Raw genomic sequence first — 21821 nt, 5'->3', positions numbered from 1 at the left:
GCATTTTACAAAAGTTTCACCCAGCCAAGCTTTTTTCTGATTTGGGGTGGGGGTACCCCTTTGTATAGTAGTAACATTTTTTGAGAGGAGAGACTGACATAGACACATCGTAGGATTGGAGCAGGAAATGTCCTCATGGGGAAGAAGTAACTGGGTTGATATTGTTCAGCCAGTTAGCTGCAGAGCTAGAATTAGAGCCCAGGCCACACCTCAGTCCACTCTTTCCATTTCCCTGTGCTATGCTATATAATATGAAAATAGAGTGAGTCTCCAGGCTACTGGAAGAGGCTTACCAATTCTAGTATTAGAACCAGGGAACCTGGCCCCACACCCTAGGCAGACGTTACAATCCATCTCAGAACAATGCTTTCAGCCCGCACCCACTGCAAATCCCACTTGCCATCATGGCCTGATCATAATCCCAGGATAAAGCAGTAATTCCTGGTTCAGAAAAGCAGATGGAGATTAACTTTGATTATTGAGTATTATCTGAGATCAAACAAAAATACCAATAGCTTATCTAGTAATAGTAATTGCAGCTACCATTAGTGCCAGGCACCGAGCGATTGCTTCATATACATCCCTGTGTGTGTGTGTGTGTGTGTGTGTGTGTGTGTGTGTGTTCTCATAACAAGCCCGCACGAGGGTTACTGTTAACCTGGGCACAGACTTGGAAACAGAGGCTCGAAAAAGGTGAGATAATTTGCCCAAGACTACAGGGCTAGGAAGTGGCAGACCTAGCAGTTGTGCCCTCATCTGCCTGGCTCGGAAGCCACTCACCTGGCCACACAGGGGCACTACTGGAGTAGCCAGGTGTGGACCACTCACAGCACAGCACACATGTCAGAAGAGTGTTCCCTCCCCTGCCTGTCTTCCGCCCTCGGAATTCTTTTAGGCATCTTTGGGGATACAGGCTCTAGTAAATATAGTTCAGAAAAGAATATCTGCCCAGTTGATTTTCGGTTTGATGGGTTCCTTTTATGATAAACTAGGAACACTTTAATTGTTTTATTCTTAGAGTTATCAGGCTAGAAGGAAATGCCTAAGGATGTCTTTACTAACCCCTTCCTTCCATGAGAGAGACAGAGAGAGGAGAGAGAGAGAGATTACATCCTAGAAGTCAGCAAATCAATCCAAGCCCTCGGCCATCCAGGGCACTCCGACTCGTGGCAGCCCTAGAGGGCAGTGTAGGAACGAATGTCCACACGATTGCCAAGCCTGTCGTTCTTATGGAAGCAGCTTGCCTGAGGTTTGATCCTCAGAGCTGGGGTAGCTTTGAACCACACACCTTTTGGGTAGGAACTGTGCACTTGGGCTGCGGTGCCACCAGGGCCAGGACTCCTTCGTTTATTCTTTCCTTTTTTGCACACCTGCCTTGTGTCAGGCTCTGAGCTAGCCATTTGGGATACAGGGTGAGGCAGAGAGACAAGTTCCTCCTCTGTCCACCGTATACTCTAATATGACAGCTAATAAGTTAGCAGCCCTCCAGGTAGTCTAGCAGCAGGCGGGTTTGTTTATGGGGGTGGGGAGAACGTCTTCTGTGGAGTCAAGACAAATGTGAAGGAAAACTTGAGAAGGCAAGTCAAGCTGCCCCATCAGTAGGTGCCTATCATTCATCTGTGACGAGGACTGGATCTCAGGCAAAATGGACAACCCACCTGGTCTGATGTCATCGTCTTCTCCTTTGGCAGTTCCATCCTTTCCCCAGGTGTCTGGTACCTCCTGTCTGTAACACCTCTCTGCTCACCCCCATCTATCCAGCATTCTGCTTGCTGTGCCAGACCCCCTCTGCTTTCCTGATACCCCACCCCCCTACCCACTGCCCCGGTCCCTGATTGTGTGAGTCTGGGTACTTTAGAGAAACAAATCCACAGAAACTCATGTATAAGAGAGAGTTTTACATAAAGGGTAAGTGCACATCAAGAAAACATCCCAACCCTGTGCTGTCCAAGCCCACAAGTCCAACATTAACCCATATATCCAACACCCATCCACAAAGTCCTCCTCCATCTCACAAAACACACGCAATGATGCCGACTGCAGGAGGAAAGCCGAATCAGTGAATGTGTAAGCATCTCAGTATCTCAGTGCTGGCAGGGGTCTCCACACGACTGCTGCAGCACCCAGGGCTACATCGGGGTAGGTCCATGCAGCTTCTCCTTGGGGATGTCTTGCAGGAAGAGAGCCTTGCCAGCTAAAGCAGGGAACTGCTAAGGCAGCTGCACCCTCGTCTGACCATCACAAAGCAAGAGACCCGAGAACTAGAAAGGCGAGGCTCACCGAGCCATTTATCCCTCCGCCCTTCAATTCACCCCACATGTGTTTATCGGCCAGGTTGGCACAATTAACTAACTACCTCACTGATCCTTTATAGATCCCAAGTTTCTTGTCCTCAAGATCAGGTCCCTGTGGTGGCAAAGCCTCGGCTGGTACCTGGAGACACTAGCATCTGCCCCCTTCTCTCAAGTGAGCTACTTGTGTGGACAGTGGTTCCGTTTTCCCCCTCTGTCAGATGGGGAGCTGGGGTAAACTCGTTGAGAGGATGACAGGAACCGGGAACAGATGGCGGACGTGGCCCCACCTCTGCCTGGGCTCCCCTTGTTCATCTCAGGGCAGGCTTGGCTTCTCTGAGCCTCGGTTTGCTTCGCTGAGCAGCACAGGGTTGCCCTGGTTAATCTCTGCAGTCCGCACCAGTCTGGAAGTCTAAGAACTAAACTGTCCGTTTAGCTCTTCACCCTCAGTGAAGCAAACCAAAGCTGTGATTCACTACAGGTAGCGACTCCCCCACTGTCTGCCTCACCGGGGGAGGAGGTGGGGACAAGCAGGGAGGCCACTGAGGTGTCACTGCAGGGCAGTCGGCGAAATTATTGGAAGTTTCTTAAATGTCCCCTTTGCGGGACAGTTAGCTTAAGAAATGACCTCTTCCTGCGGTTACTAATGAGATGGGAATCAAGAAGAGGGTTTATGATGTGCCCGAGTTGTGTCTAATTGCTAAAACCTCAGCACTAGCAGATTCTAACCAAGCCAGCCGAATCTGCTGACCAGGATGTGGGAGCTGAGCACCGAATGAGCATCCACAATCCCTTACTTCAGGACGTGGCTGTCTTCCACTTCCTTGTTATCTGCTCTTGTGCTCCATGATGGAGGTCAGGCTGGTGGAACTGTTAGGTGGCCTGCATTTCTTAGAAGACACGAGCTCATGAAGAACACCGGGCCCCGCGTCTCTCTCGCTAGCCATTTGCAAAATGCTGAAAATAAGTGTGCACAGTGAGATTCGTGTGCTGTGTATTCTCTGTATAGCTAGACTATTATTTAATGGATGTCACTTAGGGAATCCACGGGAAGCCTCCGTGCAGAAACCTTGCAGAGAGGTAAAATGCTACTCCTTGTATCGGAGCTGTGTCGTCCTCTCTAAAGCAGGTGCTGTCTGCTGTGAGAAGCGAGGGAGTCCGGCAGTGCAATCTGCTGTCCAAACTAAACCAGCCAGAGGGAAAGAAGAGCCAGCCCGGTGCGGTGGTCTCCGTGTCGGTTTCAGAACGATTCCACACAACTGAAATCTTATTTTTGCACTCCTGAATTTGGTGTGGTTTTGTGATGTGAATTCAACCATTTGTTGCTTGAGCTTTTATGGTTTCCGAATGAAGGTCAATGTAATTGACCCGTGGGGAGGCCCCCAAATGGATGTGCCCGCAAACAACAAAAGATGAATTCTTTCCGATGAAGTCTGATGCTGACAGAACCCTTTGCCTGCCTTTGAGTGGATTCTGACTCAGAGAAAGCAGACTGCCACATCTTTCTCCCTTGGAGTGGGCTTGAACCACTGACCTTTTGGTTGGCAGCCCACCATCTGTCAGTGACTTTAATTCCCTTAGTTTGATAACGGATACATGCCTATGGATGTTTTCTGGATAGGATGCGATAGCCCAGTGAAAATTAAAGATGGCTTTTTGGCGACTACCTAGACTGGATCGCCCAGAGCTCCACGCTTGGAAAAAGTCCTTGCAGAGTGCCAGAAATGCCAGAGGCTGGAACGTCGTGGCCTCAGTGGGATGAGTGTAGTGCCCATGGAGACAGTGTTTTCGCATGGCTGACATTAATGACAGCCCAATGCTGCACAGTCACTCCGTGTTTTCATTTCAGAAGAGCTTCAAAACCACGGAGCCCTTTCAAGTCGTCTTCTTTTACTGCGAAACTAGAAACCAGGCCGGCGATGACTTTTGGTAATAACCTGGGTTCCAGCTGCAGTCTGTATTAAACTCCTTGTCATATAATTTTCTAATTTGTGTGTAGGTAGTTGGAGCAAACAACATCGTTTATTTGGGAGCATGACATCAGGAAGCATATTGGAATGCAGTGGCAAGGGTACTGAAATCAGCGTTTCCACAAAGTCCGCTCTAATTGAGCAGTATCCTAAGCAGAACTAGAACATGATACTCAGAGTCATTTCCGCTACTGGGTAATGAGGCTGATTTTATGTTAACAAATGTCCTAGGAGGGACACTTCCCCATGAATGTTGTCCCTTTCAAAGAAGTCAACTGGGGAGACTGGCCATCTCTGCCAGTCACTAGACAATGCTGCCAAAAGCAAACATAATTCCTCTTCCCGAACAGCTTTCCCCGCCTTCAGTAACATCACCATTTTCTCCATGGTGGCCACTGTCATCCTGAAAGAGTAGATCTGATTTTCTTTTTTTAAAGACAATCCAGAGTGATTTTAGTGACTGAAGTAGGTAGGTGATGAAACCAGGCTGTTTTCTTTTAAAAAAAAATCAAAATGTAAGCTGTTACTACACAAATCATCACATTTTCTTTGTCATCTCATTGCAGGACTTCCAACCAGTTCCATCCCTTCCAGACCCCTGTTGAGAATGTGTGTCTTTACCCTATTTGAGTGAGATCATATCACCTGGTGATCTTGTTCCGAGGGAGCTTCTGGTCCAGTCTAGCCTGGGTGGAAAGGGAAATTGTCAGCAATTGGATCCAACCAGAATGAACCCATTCAAAGGGTCCAGTTGGCATGCTGGCAGTTAGAACAGTGGTGTTCAAGGTCATTTGTATTGATGGCAGCATCGCTGCTTGCCGATCAGCCTCCTGTTGGAAGAGAGGTTGGTGCTAGGGGTTTGGTTGGGAGAAGATACTGGCCATTAATTTCCAGCTTTCTGAAAATGCATGTGGTTAGCTGATGGTCAGCACTCCACCAACAAGGGCCATTCAACATTTCTCTTTCCCTTGTCGCCTGAGAGCATCTCCCCACGTGCAGGGAGAGTCCGAATTAAACTGGGTTACCGTTCTTTGTATATGTCTTCTGTTGTGTCAGAATTACTACTCTCCTCACTGATAAATGTGTGCAGCAAGCAATGAGTGTGAGGAGCTGAATGGAGTGGGGAGAGAGGGAACCCCTTGCCCAGGAGGACATGGGCCAGGTGACTCGTTGTCCTAGCCTGATGCTCATCACAGGAGAATGCTGACTTGGACTGTCATTCAGAGTTCACCAAGATGGAGCCATTGGGTCATGCGACAGCAGCACAGTGCGTTGCTGCATACAGCACAGACAGCCTTGTGTCTGGCTCAGCACAGCAAACCATAGCAACTTGGGCATAGGTTTTGAGACAAGGGTGCCTTGGGGAATTCTGGATACATTTTCAGCCTTGACATTGAAGCTTCTCCAGTTGAAGCCCAGATGACCTTTGGAAGTATGGCTGTGGTTGCATTCCATTTCTCAATTTGGGCAAGTAACATGGCATTATCTTAAATATTTGGGTTTTTTTTTTAAGCTGATGAGTTGCTCTTGAAGAATGTATAGGAGTTGCCAGCTATCATTCTGCCTCTGTGACTTGCCCCTAGTGACTGCTTTGGCTTGCTGCAGATGTGTGTGTGTTGGGGGTCGTAGGGGGGTGTGGCGCAAGGGCAGCACAGACACACCCGTGTCTGGCAGTGATTGACAACATTCTTGGGAAAAACCATCCCTCACCATCTGAAGCCCTTTGGCCCATTGTACATTTAGCCCCATTGTAAAAGTAGCTGTGGCGAATTTCACCAGTTTAACAATTACTCTCAAAAGATAAGCCAACCATTAATTCCGGTTAATAGCTATTTGAATCCCTTGGATATTAAAATACATCATTAGGCACTGTGTTAGTTGACCTTCTGGTTTTTCAACATTCTTCTACATAATCTTTTCTTGGCTTCACTTTTTTGGTTAGAGCTGAATAAAAAATAGGACCTGGCAATGTTGCCGGGGAGAGAGGTGATGGTCACATGGCTGTGTGTGTAAAGTTAGGAAATAGTGATAAATCGAGGTGGAGCTGATGATTCCACAGCCCCTGGAATTGTGGTCTTAAACTTTTACTGTGGAGCCATAGAAAGGAAAAATCACATAGACTTAGAGGCTTAGATAGCACTGTGCTGGGAAATCTCCTCTTCTTTACTGATGGCCACGTACTGAGTCTCTCAAACTTCGATTTAGTTCTCCCGGAAGACTTATAAAATCATGCCCAAAGGAAATATGCTTTGAGAGTCGCACATCATTCCTCAGTTAGGACATCATCAAGTTCCAAAGACCAGGTTTGCTGCGTGAAAATCGGCATGATTTGAAAATGGAGGCTGACTACGTTGTTACATAACAACCTGAAAATCGTGGTCTGGCCAAAGTACCATATGACCTTAACCATCGCAGACAGCTACACACGCTTGGTACTTTGGACGTTGCCAATGTGCAGAATAGTAGCATAGTAGATTTTTAAAAATATTGTGACATGTGAAATGTTGATGAGATAGTTGATAAGTGAGGTGGAGAGTCCCAAATGTCCAAGAACCAGGAGTGAAGCAAGGGAAGGACCCAGGAAGGGTGCAATCTGAAATGGGCGGTGCTGTCTCTTGAGCAATGGCATGCACCTTCTTAGTCCTTTTCATGAGCCCACCAGGAAGAAGGGAAGGCTCGATCTTTCAGAGAACCTGTAGAAAGGGCTGATATCTCTCTGCCAGAGCGACCTAATCTTTGCTGTTGACAGCGGTAAATTCTTTTGGAACGTAATCAGCTCATCCAGTCTAAAGACCGAAAATCTGATTCCAAGAACAGGAAATTGGCCGGACGATTTGTTTACTTTGGAGGGTGGAGATAAGTTAAGACTAGGCAAACGTAGCCTTGTGACATATTTTAAACGACATGTTAAATGATTAATAATACCTCAGAGAAGCGAGCCATTCTGAATATTGGTGGGTATGTTTGAAGTGCGATTCTTTTTTTTTTTAATATCCATATACAAAAAGTTCTATACCTGAAAAAAAAATCATGTCCCATTCAGAATGTCCATGTGAAAGTCTTCCCGCTGATTCAAATGCTTTCTTGAAGCCCCTTTTTCATTTCTTGGAATTGCGTTTTCAGAGCTGTACCAAGTGCTTTTGAGTCACAGCCAAGGCTGAGTGAGGGGTGGTTTTCCTAGAGCCTTGGTTGGCCTCCAGCAACCTTGCTGCTTATTGGTTCCCCAAGCTCTCAGGGAAGGCTCCTGTCTGTGAGTACACTGTTGTGTTATCACCACTTCTGGTTACTCCTGGACTCTCCAACGGCCCTTGACTTGGGCCTGTTATACACATATAACGCCTCGAACAGTTGCAGCTGGGAGCCATGCAAGTGGAGATCTTAAAATGCTTTACTTATGGAGTTGCTTTGTTTACCAAAAATGAACAATAGGAAAGAGATTTTCAGTACTGACACCACCTGCCACGAGCTTTGCCATCTATTGATTGAAAGCAAGAGTGCATTATTAGTGGCTTTCAGAGAGAGAGAGAGAACAAAGTCAACTCGGTCACAGCAGAGTCAACAAAAATTATTGACTTTGCAGGGAAGACCGTCTTTCCTTCTCCAGCAGTCCAGTGTTAACATCGTGTTGTCCTGGCTCTCCGGTGACAGCAGGGTGTGTTATCAGAAGGATTTCCCTTGGACTGATAGTCTTCAACATAAATTATATATATATGCCTAACATTTCGAGAGGACAGGTGCATAAAAGCTGTGTTCTAATTTCAGTGGGGCACTTAGCCAGAATATATGGTTTATACCTTCAGGAAAATAGTGTCTTCTCTTTCATAAACCAAAATGCAACTTAAATGGACCAACTGGTTGCCCGATGAACTTCTCTTCTCCTCTTTGTCGCCATGGGTTGAGACCTACGCGATTTTACCGTGAAAAGACGTCCCTAGCACTGAGAAAAGGTTAGGCACGCAACTGCTGACCAAAATACCCGGGGCTCTCCAACCCACCAGCTGCTCCGCAGGAGGAAGATGAGGCAGTCTGCTTCTGTCAGTAGTGACAGCCTTGGAGACCCTAGAGACAGCTCTATAATGCCCCCTAGGGCTGGTAAGAGCCCTCAAATCTACGCAACAGCAACAGGACTATTGGAGAGAGGACAGTTCAACCAACCGACTCGTAACTGGCAAATCAGAGTATACTAGCCCGGACCAGATCAGACCGACTGCCTAGCCCAGTGCTCTACCTCAGAGTGGATGAGGAAGCAGAGCCCTGGAGAGTGATGGACACACGTTTCACAGGCACGTCGATAAATTGTACTCAGGTCGCTTGGGTAGCTCTTGATAGTTTCCTTCAGTGCTTCCCACTTCAGTACACAACCCTTAGAGATCACCCTCCCACATCTTTTTATTTAAACCATTTTATTGGGGATCATACAGCTCTTATCACAATCCATACATCCATCCATTGTATCGAGCACATTCATGCATATGTTGCCATCATCATTTTAAAAACATTTTCTTTCTACTTGAGCCCTTGGTATCTGCTCATTTCCCCCCTCTCCCACCCTCCCTCCTTCATGAACCCTTGATAATTAATTTTTTTGTCATGTCTTACACTGACCACTGTCTCCCTTCACCCACTTTTCTGTTGTCCGTCCCCCAGGGAAGGGGTTCTATGTAGATCATTGTGATCGGTTCCCCCTTTCTCCCCCCACCTTCCCCTTCCCTTCCTGCTATCACTACTCTCCTTATTGGTCCTGAGGGGGGTATCTCTCCTGGGTTCCCTGTGTTTTGAGCTCTTATCTGTACCAGCATACATACTCTGATCTAGCCAGATTTGTAGGTAGAATTGGGGTCGTGATTGTGGGAGGGAAGAAGCATTAAAGAACTAGAGGAAAGTTGTATGTTTCATTGGTGCGACACTGCACCCTGCCACGTCCTCTTCGTACCCCATCTTCACGATGTCGACCCGACTGTGGCCTGTACCCAGCAAGTGGCTGGCTGACTTAACCTTCTGCATTCTTCTCCAGCATGCTATGCGCCCCTAGGATTGCTTCTCCCATGAGACCTCTGTGTCAGAAACATAGTTGTCCAACCCTATGTCTGTCTTCATGCTAACGGGCTAGGGTGGCCTATCCCTCTTCCATCTTCTGATAGGTGATGGGGATATATATTTTTTAAAAGATGTCATGAGAACTTCCTATGTGCCAACCACTCATTCTGTACTGTGCTGTGTGTCCTGCAGACTGAGCTAAGTGTCCTTTTGAAGACGAGGAGGCACAGAGCAATTGCGGAAGATACCCAAGATACCCAAGCTACACTAGTAAGTGACAGACAGGGCAGGATCCAAGTGACAGGAAGAGGGATCCTGGGTCCTCTGGATTTAGAGCTCGTACTTTCAACTTTGACACCTGTCCTCAAGAGGTTGTACTCCACTCTCTTCTCCTATCAGAAAAGTTTTCACTTCTACTGGAAAATCCTATGCGATGAGCCAGGTGCCACAGGTGGGCCCTGTGTCCCGGCCCAGACTGCTCCACAACTGGTTGAGGCCTGGCAGCTGAAGGGCCCCCAGGTGCGAGCCCGTGGGGTGTGTGTGTGTGCAGGAGTTGAGATGGTAGCAGGTGAAGGGAACCTGCTGTTCTGAGCTGTGGCTGCCACAGTAGGATGGGCCCGGCGGAATGTATTTCCATGAAAGCTGAGCGGTGCCACCGTCCCTGGTGAAGTGGATTTCAAAACCTTGCCGTGCCCAAGTACCAAAGAGTGTGAATGCTACACTTCCGTGGCAAACTGGAGTCACTTGTTCACGCGTATCGTGGTGCTCGCTCACTCGCTCACGCTGTCTGCAGTGACAAAGACATGGGTGGCTGGGTCGCTGCCCAGCCTTTGCTCTGAATATCCGGCTGGGCAGCTGCAAGAAGGCCCGTGGCCTCTCGGAGCCGAGGCTGAAAATGGCTTAAGAAGGACAGTGTGGAGCCCATGGCTCTGTATTCCTGACGCACCTGGAGAGCATGACTTGCAGGACAATAGGTAGCTTCAAGATAAACACCCAGATACACATTTCCCTTTGTTGAAAAGAGAAATGATTAAGTGTTCTCTCCTCTGAATTGATGCTCAGCTATCAGACCTTCTTAGACTAAACCTCATAGTTCCTTAGTGTGGCCCACCGCCTTCCCTCTCCTATGTCAACTCTTCAGTGCACCCAAGGGGCTTCACTTCCCCACCGAGAGAGAGCAGCCAACCTCTGCTTTCTCCCTGTGGGAAGAGACAGGGCTTCCTACGAGTTCATTCTGCTGCGACTTTACCTTTCCACCTCCGATACACTGAATCATAATTACAGTCTAACAAGATCCCCAGGTGATTCTTAGGTAGACATAAGATCTCGTTCCGATGTAGCTTCAGATTCCGTGTGTCTGGGGTGAAAGGCAGTAAGTACAAATCCTTAGCAGGGGGCCAATCACAGGGAAGTCTGCAAACTTGGAGTAGACACAGAAATAACTGGGCTTCGGTTGTCCGCAAATACAGTTACCCATTTTCTGGTTGGCCAGGTATGTTGTCATTAAGAATGGAAATGTTTCTTTAATAAGCAAATTTAAAGAGCTGGCATCTCTTAAGAGGGTTTTAGAAAAAGCCCTCGGATCGTACATGCGGTGCTTCCTATGCCTGCCTAAACTGACTGTCTCAGAGAAGCCTTGTGAAAGAGATGGTTAAAGAATACTTTTGAGTAACTGTCCAAAAATACATCTGTGATGTGTCTGAACGTTTAGACAGTTGCCATATCTTTGGTTTAAATGCCCTGCAAATTGGACGTGGCGAAGCAGGAGACTGTTCGTCCTAGAGGAGAGAGACAGGGGAAAGACTGCCGTCAAACCTGCTCTGACTGCTTGCAGGGTCTCCCAGGCTGTACCTTCTTGTGGGCGCAGAGCCGCTTCCTTCTCCGGAGGAATGCTGGTGTTAGGACCTCTGACCTTGCAGATTACAGCTCAAGGCTTAACCTCCTGTACCAGGAGTTGGCCGTTAATCCTGCAAGATCATTCAGGGTTAATATGTCAATCTCTCCACTTCTGCTACTGACATTCTTAAATCACATGTGATTTGTAACAAAGGGCAGGTCTGTCCCTGGTCTCACACCCACAGTTCCATTTCCCTTGACATTCTAGGGTGGCGGTTCTCAACCTGTGGGTCTCCACCCCTTTGGGGGTCGAACAACCCTTTCACAGGGGTCGCCCGATTCATCACAGTAGCAAAGTGACAGTGATGAAGTAGCAACGAAAATAACTTTATGGTTGGGTGGCCACCACCACATGAGGAGCTGTGAGAAAGGGTCGCGGCATGAGCAAGGTGGAGCACCACCGGTCTAGGGAGATCTTTCAGAAGGGGGAGCTGCACCAAGGTAGAGCTGGAGGTGTGTGCTGCGGAACCACCTGTTATCTATAGATGTGGGGAAAGCTCCAATGTCATTTGAATCCTCTGTGGCTTCCTGTTAAAAAAAGAAAAAGAAAGTAGCCTTTGAGTAAGGTGACCAGATTTTAACATTGGTAAAGTGGGACACCATTGACCGGAGGGGAGAAGGGGGGTGGGGGGATCCTTGATTAAAAATTTGGTCTTCCCATTCTCCTGCCGTTCCGTAGCTTGTTGAGCATTCTTTCCAAAAATCGGGACTTTTTTAAAACGCCGCAGGACGCGGGGCAAATTGTTTAAAAGCAGGACTGTCCCGCCAAAAGCAGGACATCTGGTCACCTTACCTTTGAGTCGACTCCCCAGTTTTCCGTGGCAGATGATGCAGAAGTAGATCACTAGGCCTTTCTCCCAAAGCGCTTCGAGCATGCTCCTACCAACCCTTTGGTTAGCATCACAGTGTTGACCACGTGCGTTACCAGGGACTCCGTGACTTTACAACCAGGCCTGCTCCAGCTGATTGCAACTCCTAGCGACCCTGTGGAAAAGTCTAGAACTCCTCCATGCTGGCTCCAAGGCTTGGTCTCTATAGAAACCACTGACATCTCTACTAACAAGCAAGCACTTAATCGCTGCATCATCAGGGTTCCTTACGACTGGATATAGAAGTACTTAATGAATTTTCAAAGTGTAGTTGCAAGTTATTTCCCATATTTGGCTGTGAATCTAAGGTTGATGGAGGTGGGGTGGGGGGTGTTTCTTAAACGGCAGTCTCGTATTTAGTGAGCTATACTTAACTGCTGGCCAAAAACCCAGACAAGCTAATGGAAAGAAGCCATGGATCTCTGTGCCTGGTAACCCTTGGTGCTTTAACCTGGGTTCTGATTACTTCAACCCACTTCGGTTTGGTGATAATGAGGGGGTTGAAAGTCTTGTGTCATTGGGACTGACAATCAAGACTCTAAAACTCACCGTCATTAAGTTGACTGTGATTCCTAAGCCAGAGTCTGTAGGCCAGAGTCAAATTGCTCCTGTGGGTGTCCAGGACTATATGTCTTTGCAAGAGTAGAAAGCCTCATCCTTCTCCCAAGGAGTGGCTGGTGCTTTCAAACTGCTGACCTTGTGGTTAATTGCCCCAAACACAGCCTACTTTGCCACCAGTGGCTGGTGTGTAAGCAGGGGCATTAGCCCTTTAAAAGGTATTCACAGGCCAATAGGATGTCTTGATTGATTGGATTAATGAACTGATGTAATGTGCTCAGTCTACAATGGGCCTGACTCATATGAAGCCACAGGACAAACAGATCTGAAAAAAACACCCCACTTGGAGGTAGAGCTGTAAGCGCCCCCAATAAAATGGTTTTTAAAAATACCTTCCTTGTTAGAAAATGTATTTCTGTGTGAACCCGATTTTTTTTCTGTATTTGAACTTGCAACCAAATCACCAGATGCCTTCGTTTTAGTCACCCAATTTAAAAATAAATAAGTCAAAATATCAAAAATAAGATGTAAAATGGGTCTAGCTCAACCTATACACACACATGGGCAGGCGTGCAGTTGAGAGTATTGTAAAATGAGTGACTACTTCTTGGGCTTAGATGTGTCGATTTTGAAGTAATTGTGTGAAGTAGGATGGAGTGTCATGCCGATGTTTCTGGTTAAGCAGAAACTAGATAAGATCACGAAATTTGCTTTGGTTTTAAAGACGTTCTTTTCCGCTGTGAAAAGCAGGCTTTGCTCCATGAAAGCCCTGGGCCGACCCCATGGCTTTCAACTGTGAGCAAAGGCAGCCTTCACCTACATGTGGCGTAATCGTTCTTGTCGAAGGGGGAAGGAGGGACCGGTATGGAGAGTGAGAGTGATCCCGAGAGGAGATTAGATGCAGATGTGTGAGCCCGATGACTCTCCTCCTTCCTTCCTAGCACTGCCAGCACCGTAGAAAGGACACCTGTTGGTGGAAAAGAAGTTATGAGGAATTTCCTTAAACATCGTCTATATGGCCTTAGTGCAATAAAATGGGTTTCTTTTTCTGGCTGATGGGAAATAACATTGAACCGAGGGATTCAAACGAAGGATTCTGATTAGATGTGCCTCTTTGGCTTGAGATCCCAGGGTTCTAGAAAATCCTCAGGAACTATGTATTGAAAAGCATCGTTGACTCGGGATTCACAGGCCTTTTCCCAGGGGAGCAGAGTTAGCTGAATGGCCAGTGAGCTTGGTGCTGGTCCTCATAACCCCACCCAGTCATGCCAGGGGGCGTGTTCCTGTCGTTCACAAAGACAAGAAAGAGAGGCCAGGGCAGGGGAAATCAAAAAAGAGAAAGGTGAGTGGATGGCTGATCTTCGCTGCATCATCTTCCGGGGGTATTTTATTCAGTACCTGGCCCACTGAATGAATAGAATTAAATATTACGTAGCAAGTATCTCCCTCCGAGCCCTGGGGACATAGTGGCTACAGGTTGGGACGCTGGCCTCAGGGTCAGCAGTTGAAATCCACCAGCTGCTGTGAGGGAGAAAAGAGGCTCCCCTGTCCTCCCATAAGGAATTACAGCCTCGGAAAGCCACAGGGGCTCAACTCCATGACAGTGAGCGTTTGGAGTTCCTGGTTGTTCGGATGTCTTTCTCAAGCCTTAGTTGAGTGCCAGTGCTGGTTAGAAGAAGTGAAGACGGACTGCCTTACAGGTAAACATTGTGTGCACGTAAAGCACCTGCCGAGAATCGGGTCGAAAATCAAATCTTTCTTGATAGGAAACCGGTTTCCTCTCTGATTTGACTAGAGTCATACAGTCGAGGGGCAAACGCGCTCATTTGGATTTGGCTTTTTGCAAAGATGCATAAGCTTCAGGGAACATGAGTCAGTTTCTCCAGAAAGCTTAATCTGGTTGGGATAGAAATAAATTACAGAAATCGAATCATCACTTCCCATCATCAGAACTACCCGTATATTCGCAGGCAGCCCTGGGAGAAGGGGTACCGGCTTCTTCATCTGCAGAGCTTTCCCTGCGTGCACAGCTCTGTTTCCCCTGAATTCGCATGCGCCATCTGGCCCCAGTGTCAACTCTTCTGTGTGGAAGTCTAAACTGAGACAGATATAGATGATATCGATATCGATAGATATACACTCATCAAGGAAAATTGAGAACATTCGAGTGAGCAACCTGTGCCTGCCTTTAGATTCCGTTTGCAAAAGAGGTGTGTTTGTGTATATGGCAGGTATGTGCAGCACAGTTCTTTTAAAAAATGATTTTTTTTAAAGTGTTAAATGTTCGGCAGACGTCATAAGCAAGTGAAAGCTTTTAAGATGTGACTTCAACAGTAAAGGTGCTGAACTCTTTTTAAAAGTGGGTGGACTTTGATCGTCTTTGGAGTGTGAGGAATTGCTAGAGCTTGGTGGCTCAGAGGGTGACAAGTATGTTTGGTGCACTTCATTAATGTCCCATGATGCCCCAGCTGGACTGTCACAGGAAGGAAAGAGAAGACCGCCATCGAGCCCACCACTCATGGGGACCCTACGAATGTCAGGTAAAACTGCCCCAAAGAATTGTCCTGGGCTGCTTTCTGTCTGAATGAGATCCCAGGTCTTTCTTCTGAGACACCTCTGGATGGACTTGACTCTCTAACTTTTCGATTAGCACCAAACACGTTCAAGTCTGTGGTTTTGCGTGTGACAGCTATCATAGAGAGGTGACTTCTCACCTGGGCGCTTCCCCCTTCTCCCTGTTCAAAGTAAGACTAAGGTAAGAACGTTGGGACCTAGCTGTCCTTCAGAAAGCAGGTTGGAAGCCGGTGATTTTTTTTAAAATTGAGAAGGACTAGTTAGTAGATGCAAATTACAGTACGATCGTTTTTCTTTATTCCCTAAGTGGAAGAGCCTGTTGTGAGTAGGAAGGATACAGCGTCCTGGTCTTTGCCAAGAGCGATATGCCAAGCTTCCTAAGCTTCACGTTTATATAGATCTTTTCATCTTCAAAGCCCTGTGTGAGCGCTCATTTACCACCGCCTGCCTGGGAGGTAGGAGTTATTCCCATTTCATAGATGGAGGAAGTGGAGATGTAAGTGACCGGCGTGGGGCCACCCGGGAGTCAGGTGTCAGAGTGAGACTTACAATGCCAGCTTCCATTTCTTGGCTGACTCCAGCTTTTCTCTGGTCTCACTTAGCTTTAAGACTCCCTCCTCCAGTAGTCGTGTGTGCGTGCGTGCACGCGTGTGCGCTGTTCTAATTAAGCTGTGGGAAATCTGAGACACAGAGAACCAGCCATGTCACCCTCCTGAGGCTCATTTCCCACATCCGTAAAATGGGGATAGCAAAACCCATCTGCTCGCTTCAGGGCTGTTTTGAGCAGCAAAATCAAAATGAGCTCGTCCGAACAGAAACGTTTAAAATTGTGTAGAACCCTGAACATCGCGGGCGTTACTACTTTTGCCAACAATGACTGTCAGGCCGCCGCCTGCAGGAGCGGTCTAATTGGATTCTCACTGCGTCAGTGATGGACAGCAAGGATTCAGTATTGTCATAAAATAGATCATTAAGGATTGCCATAAAATAAATCAATAAATCAAATAAATCATTTGAGAAACGTGTTAGTATTAGAGTGAGCATATATGTAGGAGACCAAAAATGACAAAATGAGTCCATTGTTAGCTTGCATCATTTGTGACCGGAATAGGGACCCTCCTTGCCCCAGAGTGGCTCTAAGCATGCCCGGGCTATGCTGCCTGCGGTGCTGGGTCCCAGGCCACCAGAGGATGTGCAGAACTGTTCGACACCTCAGTCTGCCCCCAGCAGACCTCATGGGTCTGCGTGCCCACAGAGATGCGATGGGAGGGCTCTGCAGAGCTTTACCGGGGCCCAGCGGCTCCACATAACGGCCACCCAGAGGTTGGTTTTCAGTGCCACTCCGCAGCATGCAGAAGGAAGTGGGGAGTGTTCAGATTGTAGTCCGTGTTCGACTCCTAGCATCCCCCTATGAAAGGGAGGACCGGCCCCACAGTGTTCTAGGAGATGATCTGCAGTGGGGCAGATCAATCACTTTCTCTCATTGGAGCCCTGGGGGGGGGGGGGGGGTTCCAACTGCCAGCCTCTCGGATAGCGGCCAGGTGTTTAACTGTGCACCCCAGGCCTCCTAGAGAAAAGCCCCGGATGCAGCTGGCCTCCAACACCTGGCCGAGTCAGAATCTACTGCCACAGGTTGGTGGTTCTGTTGCTTGGTTGGGCTGAGCACGTGTAACACGGGTGCACACTGTAGATGAGGATGCCTGCTTTGGAAAAATGGTTTGAAAAATAGGAGACCCCTAGGCAGACAAGCAGAGGCGACTGTGACAACTCCAGCAGGGCCTTCAGCCAGGTGAATTTCAGCCCTGACCTTGGCCTCCTCTACCTGACTCCAGTGGGCAGCGCATAGTCTGCACATCTGACCTAGAAGGCGGTGATAAAGGAGGGAGCCAGACTCACAAACTCTCTATTGAACCAAACTCACTGCCATGGGGTCCATGCCAACTCATAGAGACCCTGTGGGACAGGCTAGAACTGCCTCGGAGCTTTTAAGACTGTAGCTCTTTACGGGCTTTTGGAGTAGAAAGCCTGTCTTTCTCCCTCAGAGCGGCTGATGGTTTTGAACTTCAGACCTTGCACTCCGATGCATATCCATTATACCACCAGAGCTCCTTACCACACAACTGTAGAAACCAGGAAACCCCCAGAGCTCCTCCAGAGAGCAGAACGGAGAGGCCCCAGCCAACCGCCCTTGCCTACAGGCCAGGCCACCCCCAGCAGGCAGCTGCAGCAGTCTTTAATACCTCAGCAGTTTCAAGCGGGGGATAAAATAAAGTGACTAATCCATAAAGGGCTCAAGCCATTTTACTGAAAAATAAAAATCAAATGCCTTAGGGTTTTCCTTTTTAATCTTTATTGGTTTTTCTGCTTACAAAAGGAATACATGCTGCTTGTAAAAATTCAGACATTAGAAAAATATGTAACACAGCAAGTGAAAAGTCTTCCATATTTTCAGCCCTTCAAAGAGGGGCCAGAAGGGGGGCGAGGGGGGGGACTGCCAACGGATCGGTAGGCATGATAGCTTTTCTAAAAACAATCATTCTAGATGGTTTTTGCCATTCACCCAAAACTGATTGGTGTTTGGGTGTGAAGCATACTGTCTACAGGCACCCAAGGCTTGGCAGCAGACCACCTCCCTGTGCAAGCGAGCTAACGAGAACGAGACGGTGGTGATGGAGAAAGCAGACCCTCATCAGTTGATTCTCCTATGAACCAATATAAGACTTTAAATGTATACATAGTTACTATTATTGCAACAACGTCCTCGCGGCACACCCCACGAATGATTGCGGCATTGTGCCGGCGCAGCAAGCAGTTAAGTCCGCGCGTCACCCAGGGTTGCTGTAGTCACTGCTGTGAGCTGCCTGTCGTGTTATTTGGAGAATAAGTGGCTTTTCTCTATCCCCACTTTGCAAAGAGCTTAAAGTCTGCAGAAAAGAATTTCATTTGGCTATAAGACAGGATTTCTTATCAATAACAACAATAATAATAACTACCATGTATTGAGTGCTAACTCTTTCCAGGGACTGCACTTTCCACGTAGAATGCATCTAGCAGAATGATCAGACGTACGGCATACCGGCATATGATTTGATCTTCGAATAGGAGGCTGAGCCTCAGAGAGGGTACGTGGTTGGCCAGCCTTAGGAATTGTCAGATCTTGGTATAAGTCATCTTAACGATCAAAAACTCTACCCAGGATGTCTGTAACATTGGACTGGAAAGCGTTGGAGGCTTACTTCCAGCCCCGATCTAGGCTGATAATCCCCGAGAAGGGCATCTTGACCCCTGTGGCCGAGTAGTGGGTGAGTGGGCCAGGTCACGCATGCAGTGCCTCCGAATCCTCAGCCACGGCCGCCCGCCGAAGGCAGCATGCTGCTCAGGTCTGAGTGGAGGGTTTGCCTGGCAGCACAGTAGGGATAGGGGGATGGCACAAACGCAACCGTTTGCCTTCGGCGAAACGAGAAAATGCGTTTAACTCGCAGTCCTGCTGCGTCCCAGCTTCTGACTTTGGACAAGTTGTCATTGCATTTCTCTGCACTGCTCTTTTCTCGTCTGTAAAGTGTGTCTCAACAGTGTGGGCTGCTGGAAGAGGAACCAGCACATGAGGCACACAGCGCGCGCGGTGGGGCCTGCCTAGGGGGATCTGGTGACACTTCAGATCCCTGGGCCCCCTCCCTGTAGAGATTTGGATTCACCAGGTGCCTAGGGAAGCCCAAAGAGCTGTGGTTTCACTGGCTCCCCAAGTGATCCCAGAGATCAGCCACGCTTGGGAACCAAGGCATCCGACGATCTGATTTGCTGTCGTAAACCCAGCAGCCTTTATTGAGAGGCCCCAGAGCGAAGTGATGGGTGCATCTCTGCTATAATGTATGTTTCCAAACTCTTTGGGAGAGCGGGGGTCTGTCTCTGGAGCAGCACAGCTCCCAACACAAGTCTGGAGAAATAAATGAGGTATTAAGCAGACCAATGTCCACCAACTCATTCCTTTTAGAGTTGGAATAGAAACACACTCACAATATAAAAAGCATGGTGCTCGGTAGCAGCCCGGCCCCAGGACCACGTCATTAATTAGTGCACTTGCTGTCCAGTATTCCCACCCCCCACCCCCCGTGGCCACTTGTTGTCACCGCCTTGAAGCAGCCAGCATTTCCCTAGGCAGGTGTGGAGAGTCTGTTTGGATTACTTAGGGCACATAAAAGAGCAAATTATTTAGGCAATAGAGCTGAAAATGTGAGCAAATTAGAATTTTGCATAGCAAGATTGTTCATTGTTAAGCCAATTCATGATTCTATGTGCACGTCTTGCTTCAAATACCCCACGACACAATAAACCTCTTTGCTGTGATGAATATGTATGTGCGCTAATTTAATCAATATACTTGTGAGCGCTGACAGTCGTGGTGTCTGGCAGAACTCCTCCTTTGAAATGCTGCCTGGGTGCATGTGTGCAGCAGAGAGATGGGCCAAGACTCATAATTTGTGTTAAAAGCGAATTATTTGCAGAAGACAGAGCACTACCTGTTCAGAAATGGAGATGTCTGAGGGGGAGGCAAAGCAACAGGATTTTTGTCTTTTCCTCCCTTGTTAAGCTGAAAAATAGAGTTGCTAGAACTCTACTGGCTTCCCTTTGAGGGCTTCGCAAGGCCTTCATTACTCAATGCCGCCCCCCCCCTGCACTTTGTTGATTTACTTGAATTCTGTAAATTAATCTTCTTAAGAGGCTAGATTGAATGGAGAGCTAAAATCCCCAAAGTTTCTGGGAAATTTTCGTTATCTTTTAATCCCATTTTTCCCCCAGGAACTTTTTGAAGCCCACTTCCAAGTGCCCTGCACCAATGTGCAAATGTTTGCTCTCTGCCAATGCCAACATGTCTGATCAGATGGCGTGTCGCCACCTTGCCCTTTGGAGTAAACAAGTGGATTTCCGTTGTTTCCTAAAGAACACTTGGCCCTGAGATTTGCTTCTGAGGGGAGTGCCACCCAACTGGTAGCGTGGTTTAGTCCCGCCAGTCAGAATACCTAAAAGTTGCATTAGAGAAGTGTCTAGCACCTGGGTAGAGAGATTCACTCTCAGTGATGTCTGTGCTTGGAGATGCTGATGCTTTGGCCAGCATTGCATCCCGGGACTCAGCACAGGCCTGTGAAAGCCAAGGTCTGGGTGAATGCCCTCTGCTTGGCAACTCAAGGTCAGTCTACGGGAACCCGCTTGCACCATGCTGACTGGTCTCCATAAGTCTTATGAGTGGACTCTCATATGTACCTTCCAAAGCTGAAAGACCCTGGAATTTGGTACAAGGTTTAAACCCAAGAACTTGAATGTCAATCACACAAATACCTCTTAACCATGAGCCATCCAAAGGGGATGGGGGGCTCTGTTAGGGTCTGCCAGAGCTCTAGGACCACACACCCCATCCGGCTCAGATCTCAGTGCAACTTCCAGGGTTTGGAGGAGCGGTTAGCAGGCATTACTGCCAAAGCCTCTAACACCGTCATTTCTATAGGCCTGGGTGACCTACCAAGAGAACTGTCTGACTGAGAAGCAATACGTCATTTTTTAATTTGACTCAGACTCAGTTCAGTTTAACTTGGCATTCCCAATATGGCTTGCCCAGGGCCACCGTATTTTTAACAAAGGACATGTAGTGATGCTTGGTCTTCCTGTTATTAAGACGGAATGGCGATAACTCTTGAAAAGACCAAATCTTAGTGTGAGTGTTGAATTGATGCCTTCGGGTGGCTCTGATGCTTACTTCAAGTGTTGGGCCTATTCCAATTTCCATGTTTACTCCGTGCAGTGAGCTGTCAGCAGAAGCTCAGTGCCAGTCTGTCTTCCTCCACACATAAATGCTGTTGAGCAGGTGGTCGGAGCACTTTGTTTTGTCTAAGCATTCTGCTCCTTATGGGCCAGGTGAGGGAGGCAGGTTTTCGTTGCCAACTAGTTGATTCATGTGAGAGAGTCCAGGCAGCAGCTCTCGGCTCCTAGTCTTACCCTTCAGTGTTTATCTAGCTCCACGTGGCTCTTGTGAGTCTCCAAAAACTGTTGGGCCTCATCGCCCCCTTTAGATTTGCAGGCCATCTGTGGCACAATACATGTTTCTTTGACTGCATTGAGTAATATGGAGCCCTGCTGGGGTAGTGGTTACACATTGGGCTGAGATCAGCATGGTCAGCAGTTCAAAACCACCCGCAGCTCCTCAGAAGAAAGACTGGACTCTCTACTCGTATAAACAGCTGCAGCCTCAGAAACCCGCGAGGGACTGGCTACAAGTCAGCATTGACTGAATAGCATCGAGTACATTGAACATATTGAGGGTATTCTAATGTCAGAATTCAGAAAGAATCCTCCTGGAGGAAATCAACCTGGGTGCTAACATGGGGAGACAGGCTTATAAATGGCCATATTTCGGTTAAGTGCAGCCTGATGTTGAGGTGCATCACTGAGATCATGCAAATCAAAAAGGGCACAAAGACTCCATGAATGGAATCGTGGAGAACTTCAGGATTATGGGCAACCTAGTGGGGGTGAGATTTCAGATCATCTCTAAGTCAGGACAAGCAAAAAAATTCTGCATGTCCACATTAAAAGTGAAGGAAGTGTCCTTGTGGAATTGCTTCCCAAAAGCTCAC

General features: G+C 47.8%; 1 protein-coding gene across 1 annotated transcript in view; it reads left to right on the top strand.

Annotated features, from left to right (window-relative positions):
• Positions 1-4083: 4083 nt before the first annotated feature.
• RORA (RAR related orphan receptor A) overlaps positions 4084-21821 on the top strand; it is a 69959-nt gene continuing 52221 nt past the window's right edge. The window contains 1 exon segment of the mRNA XM_045286477.1: positions 4084-4220. Coding sequence (XP_045142412.1) covers positions 4084-4220 — 137 coding nt within the window.

The sequence above is a fragment of the Echinops telfairi genome, unplaced genomic scaffold (genome assembly GCF_000313985.2).
Source record: "Echinops telfairi isolate 266 unplaced genomic scaffold, ASM31398v2 ScPeMD7_8;HRSCAF=38, whole genome shotgun sequence".
NCBI classification, from domain to species: Eukaryota; Metazoa; Chordata; class Mammalia; order Afrosoricida; family Tenrecidae; genus Echinops; species Echinops telfairi.
Note: the sequence above shows the minus strand (reverse complement) of the source record. Positions and strands in the feature narration are given on the sequence as shown.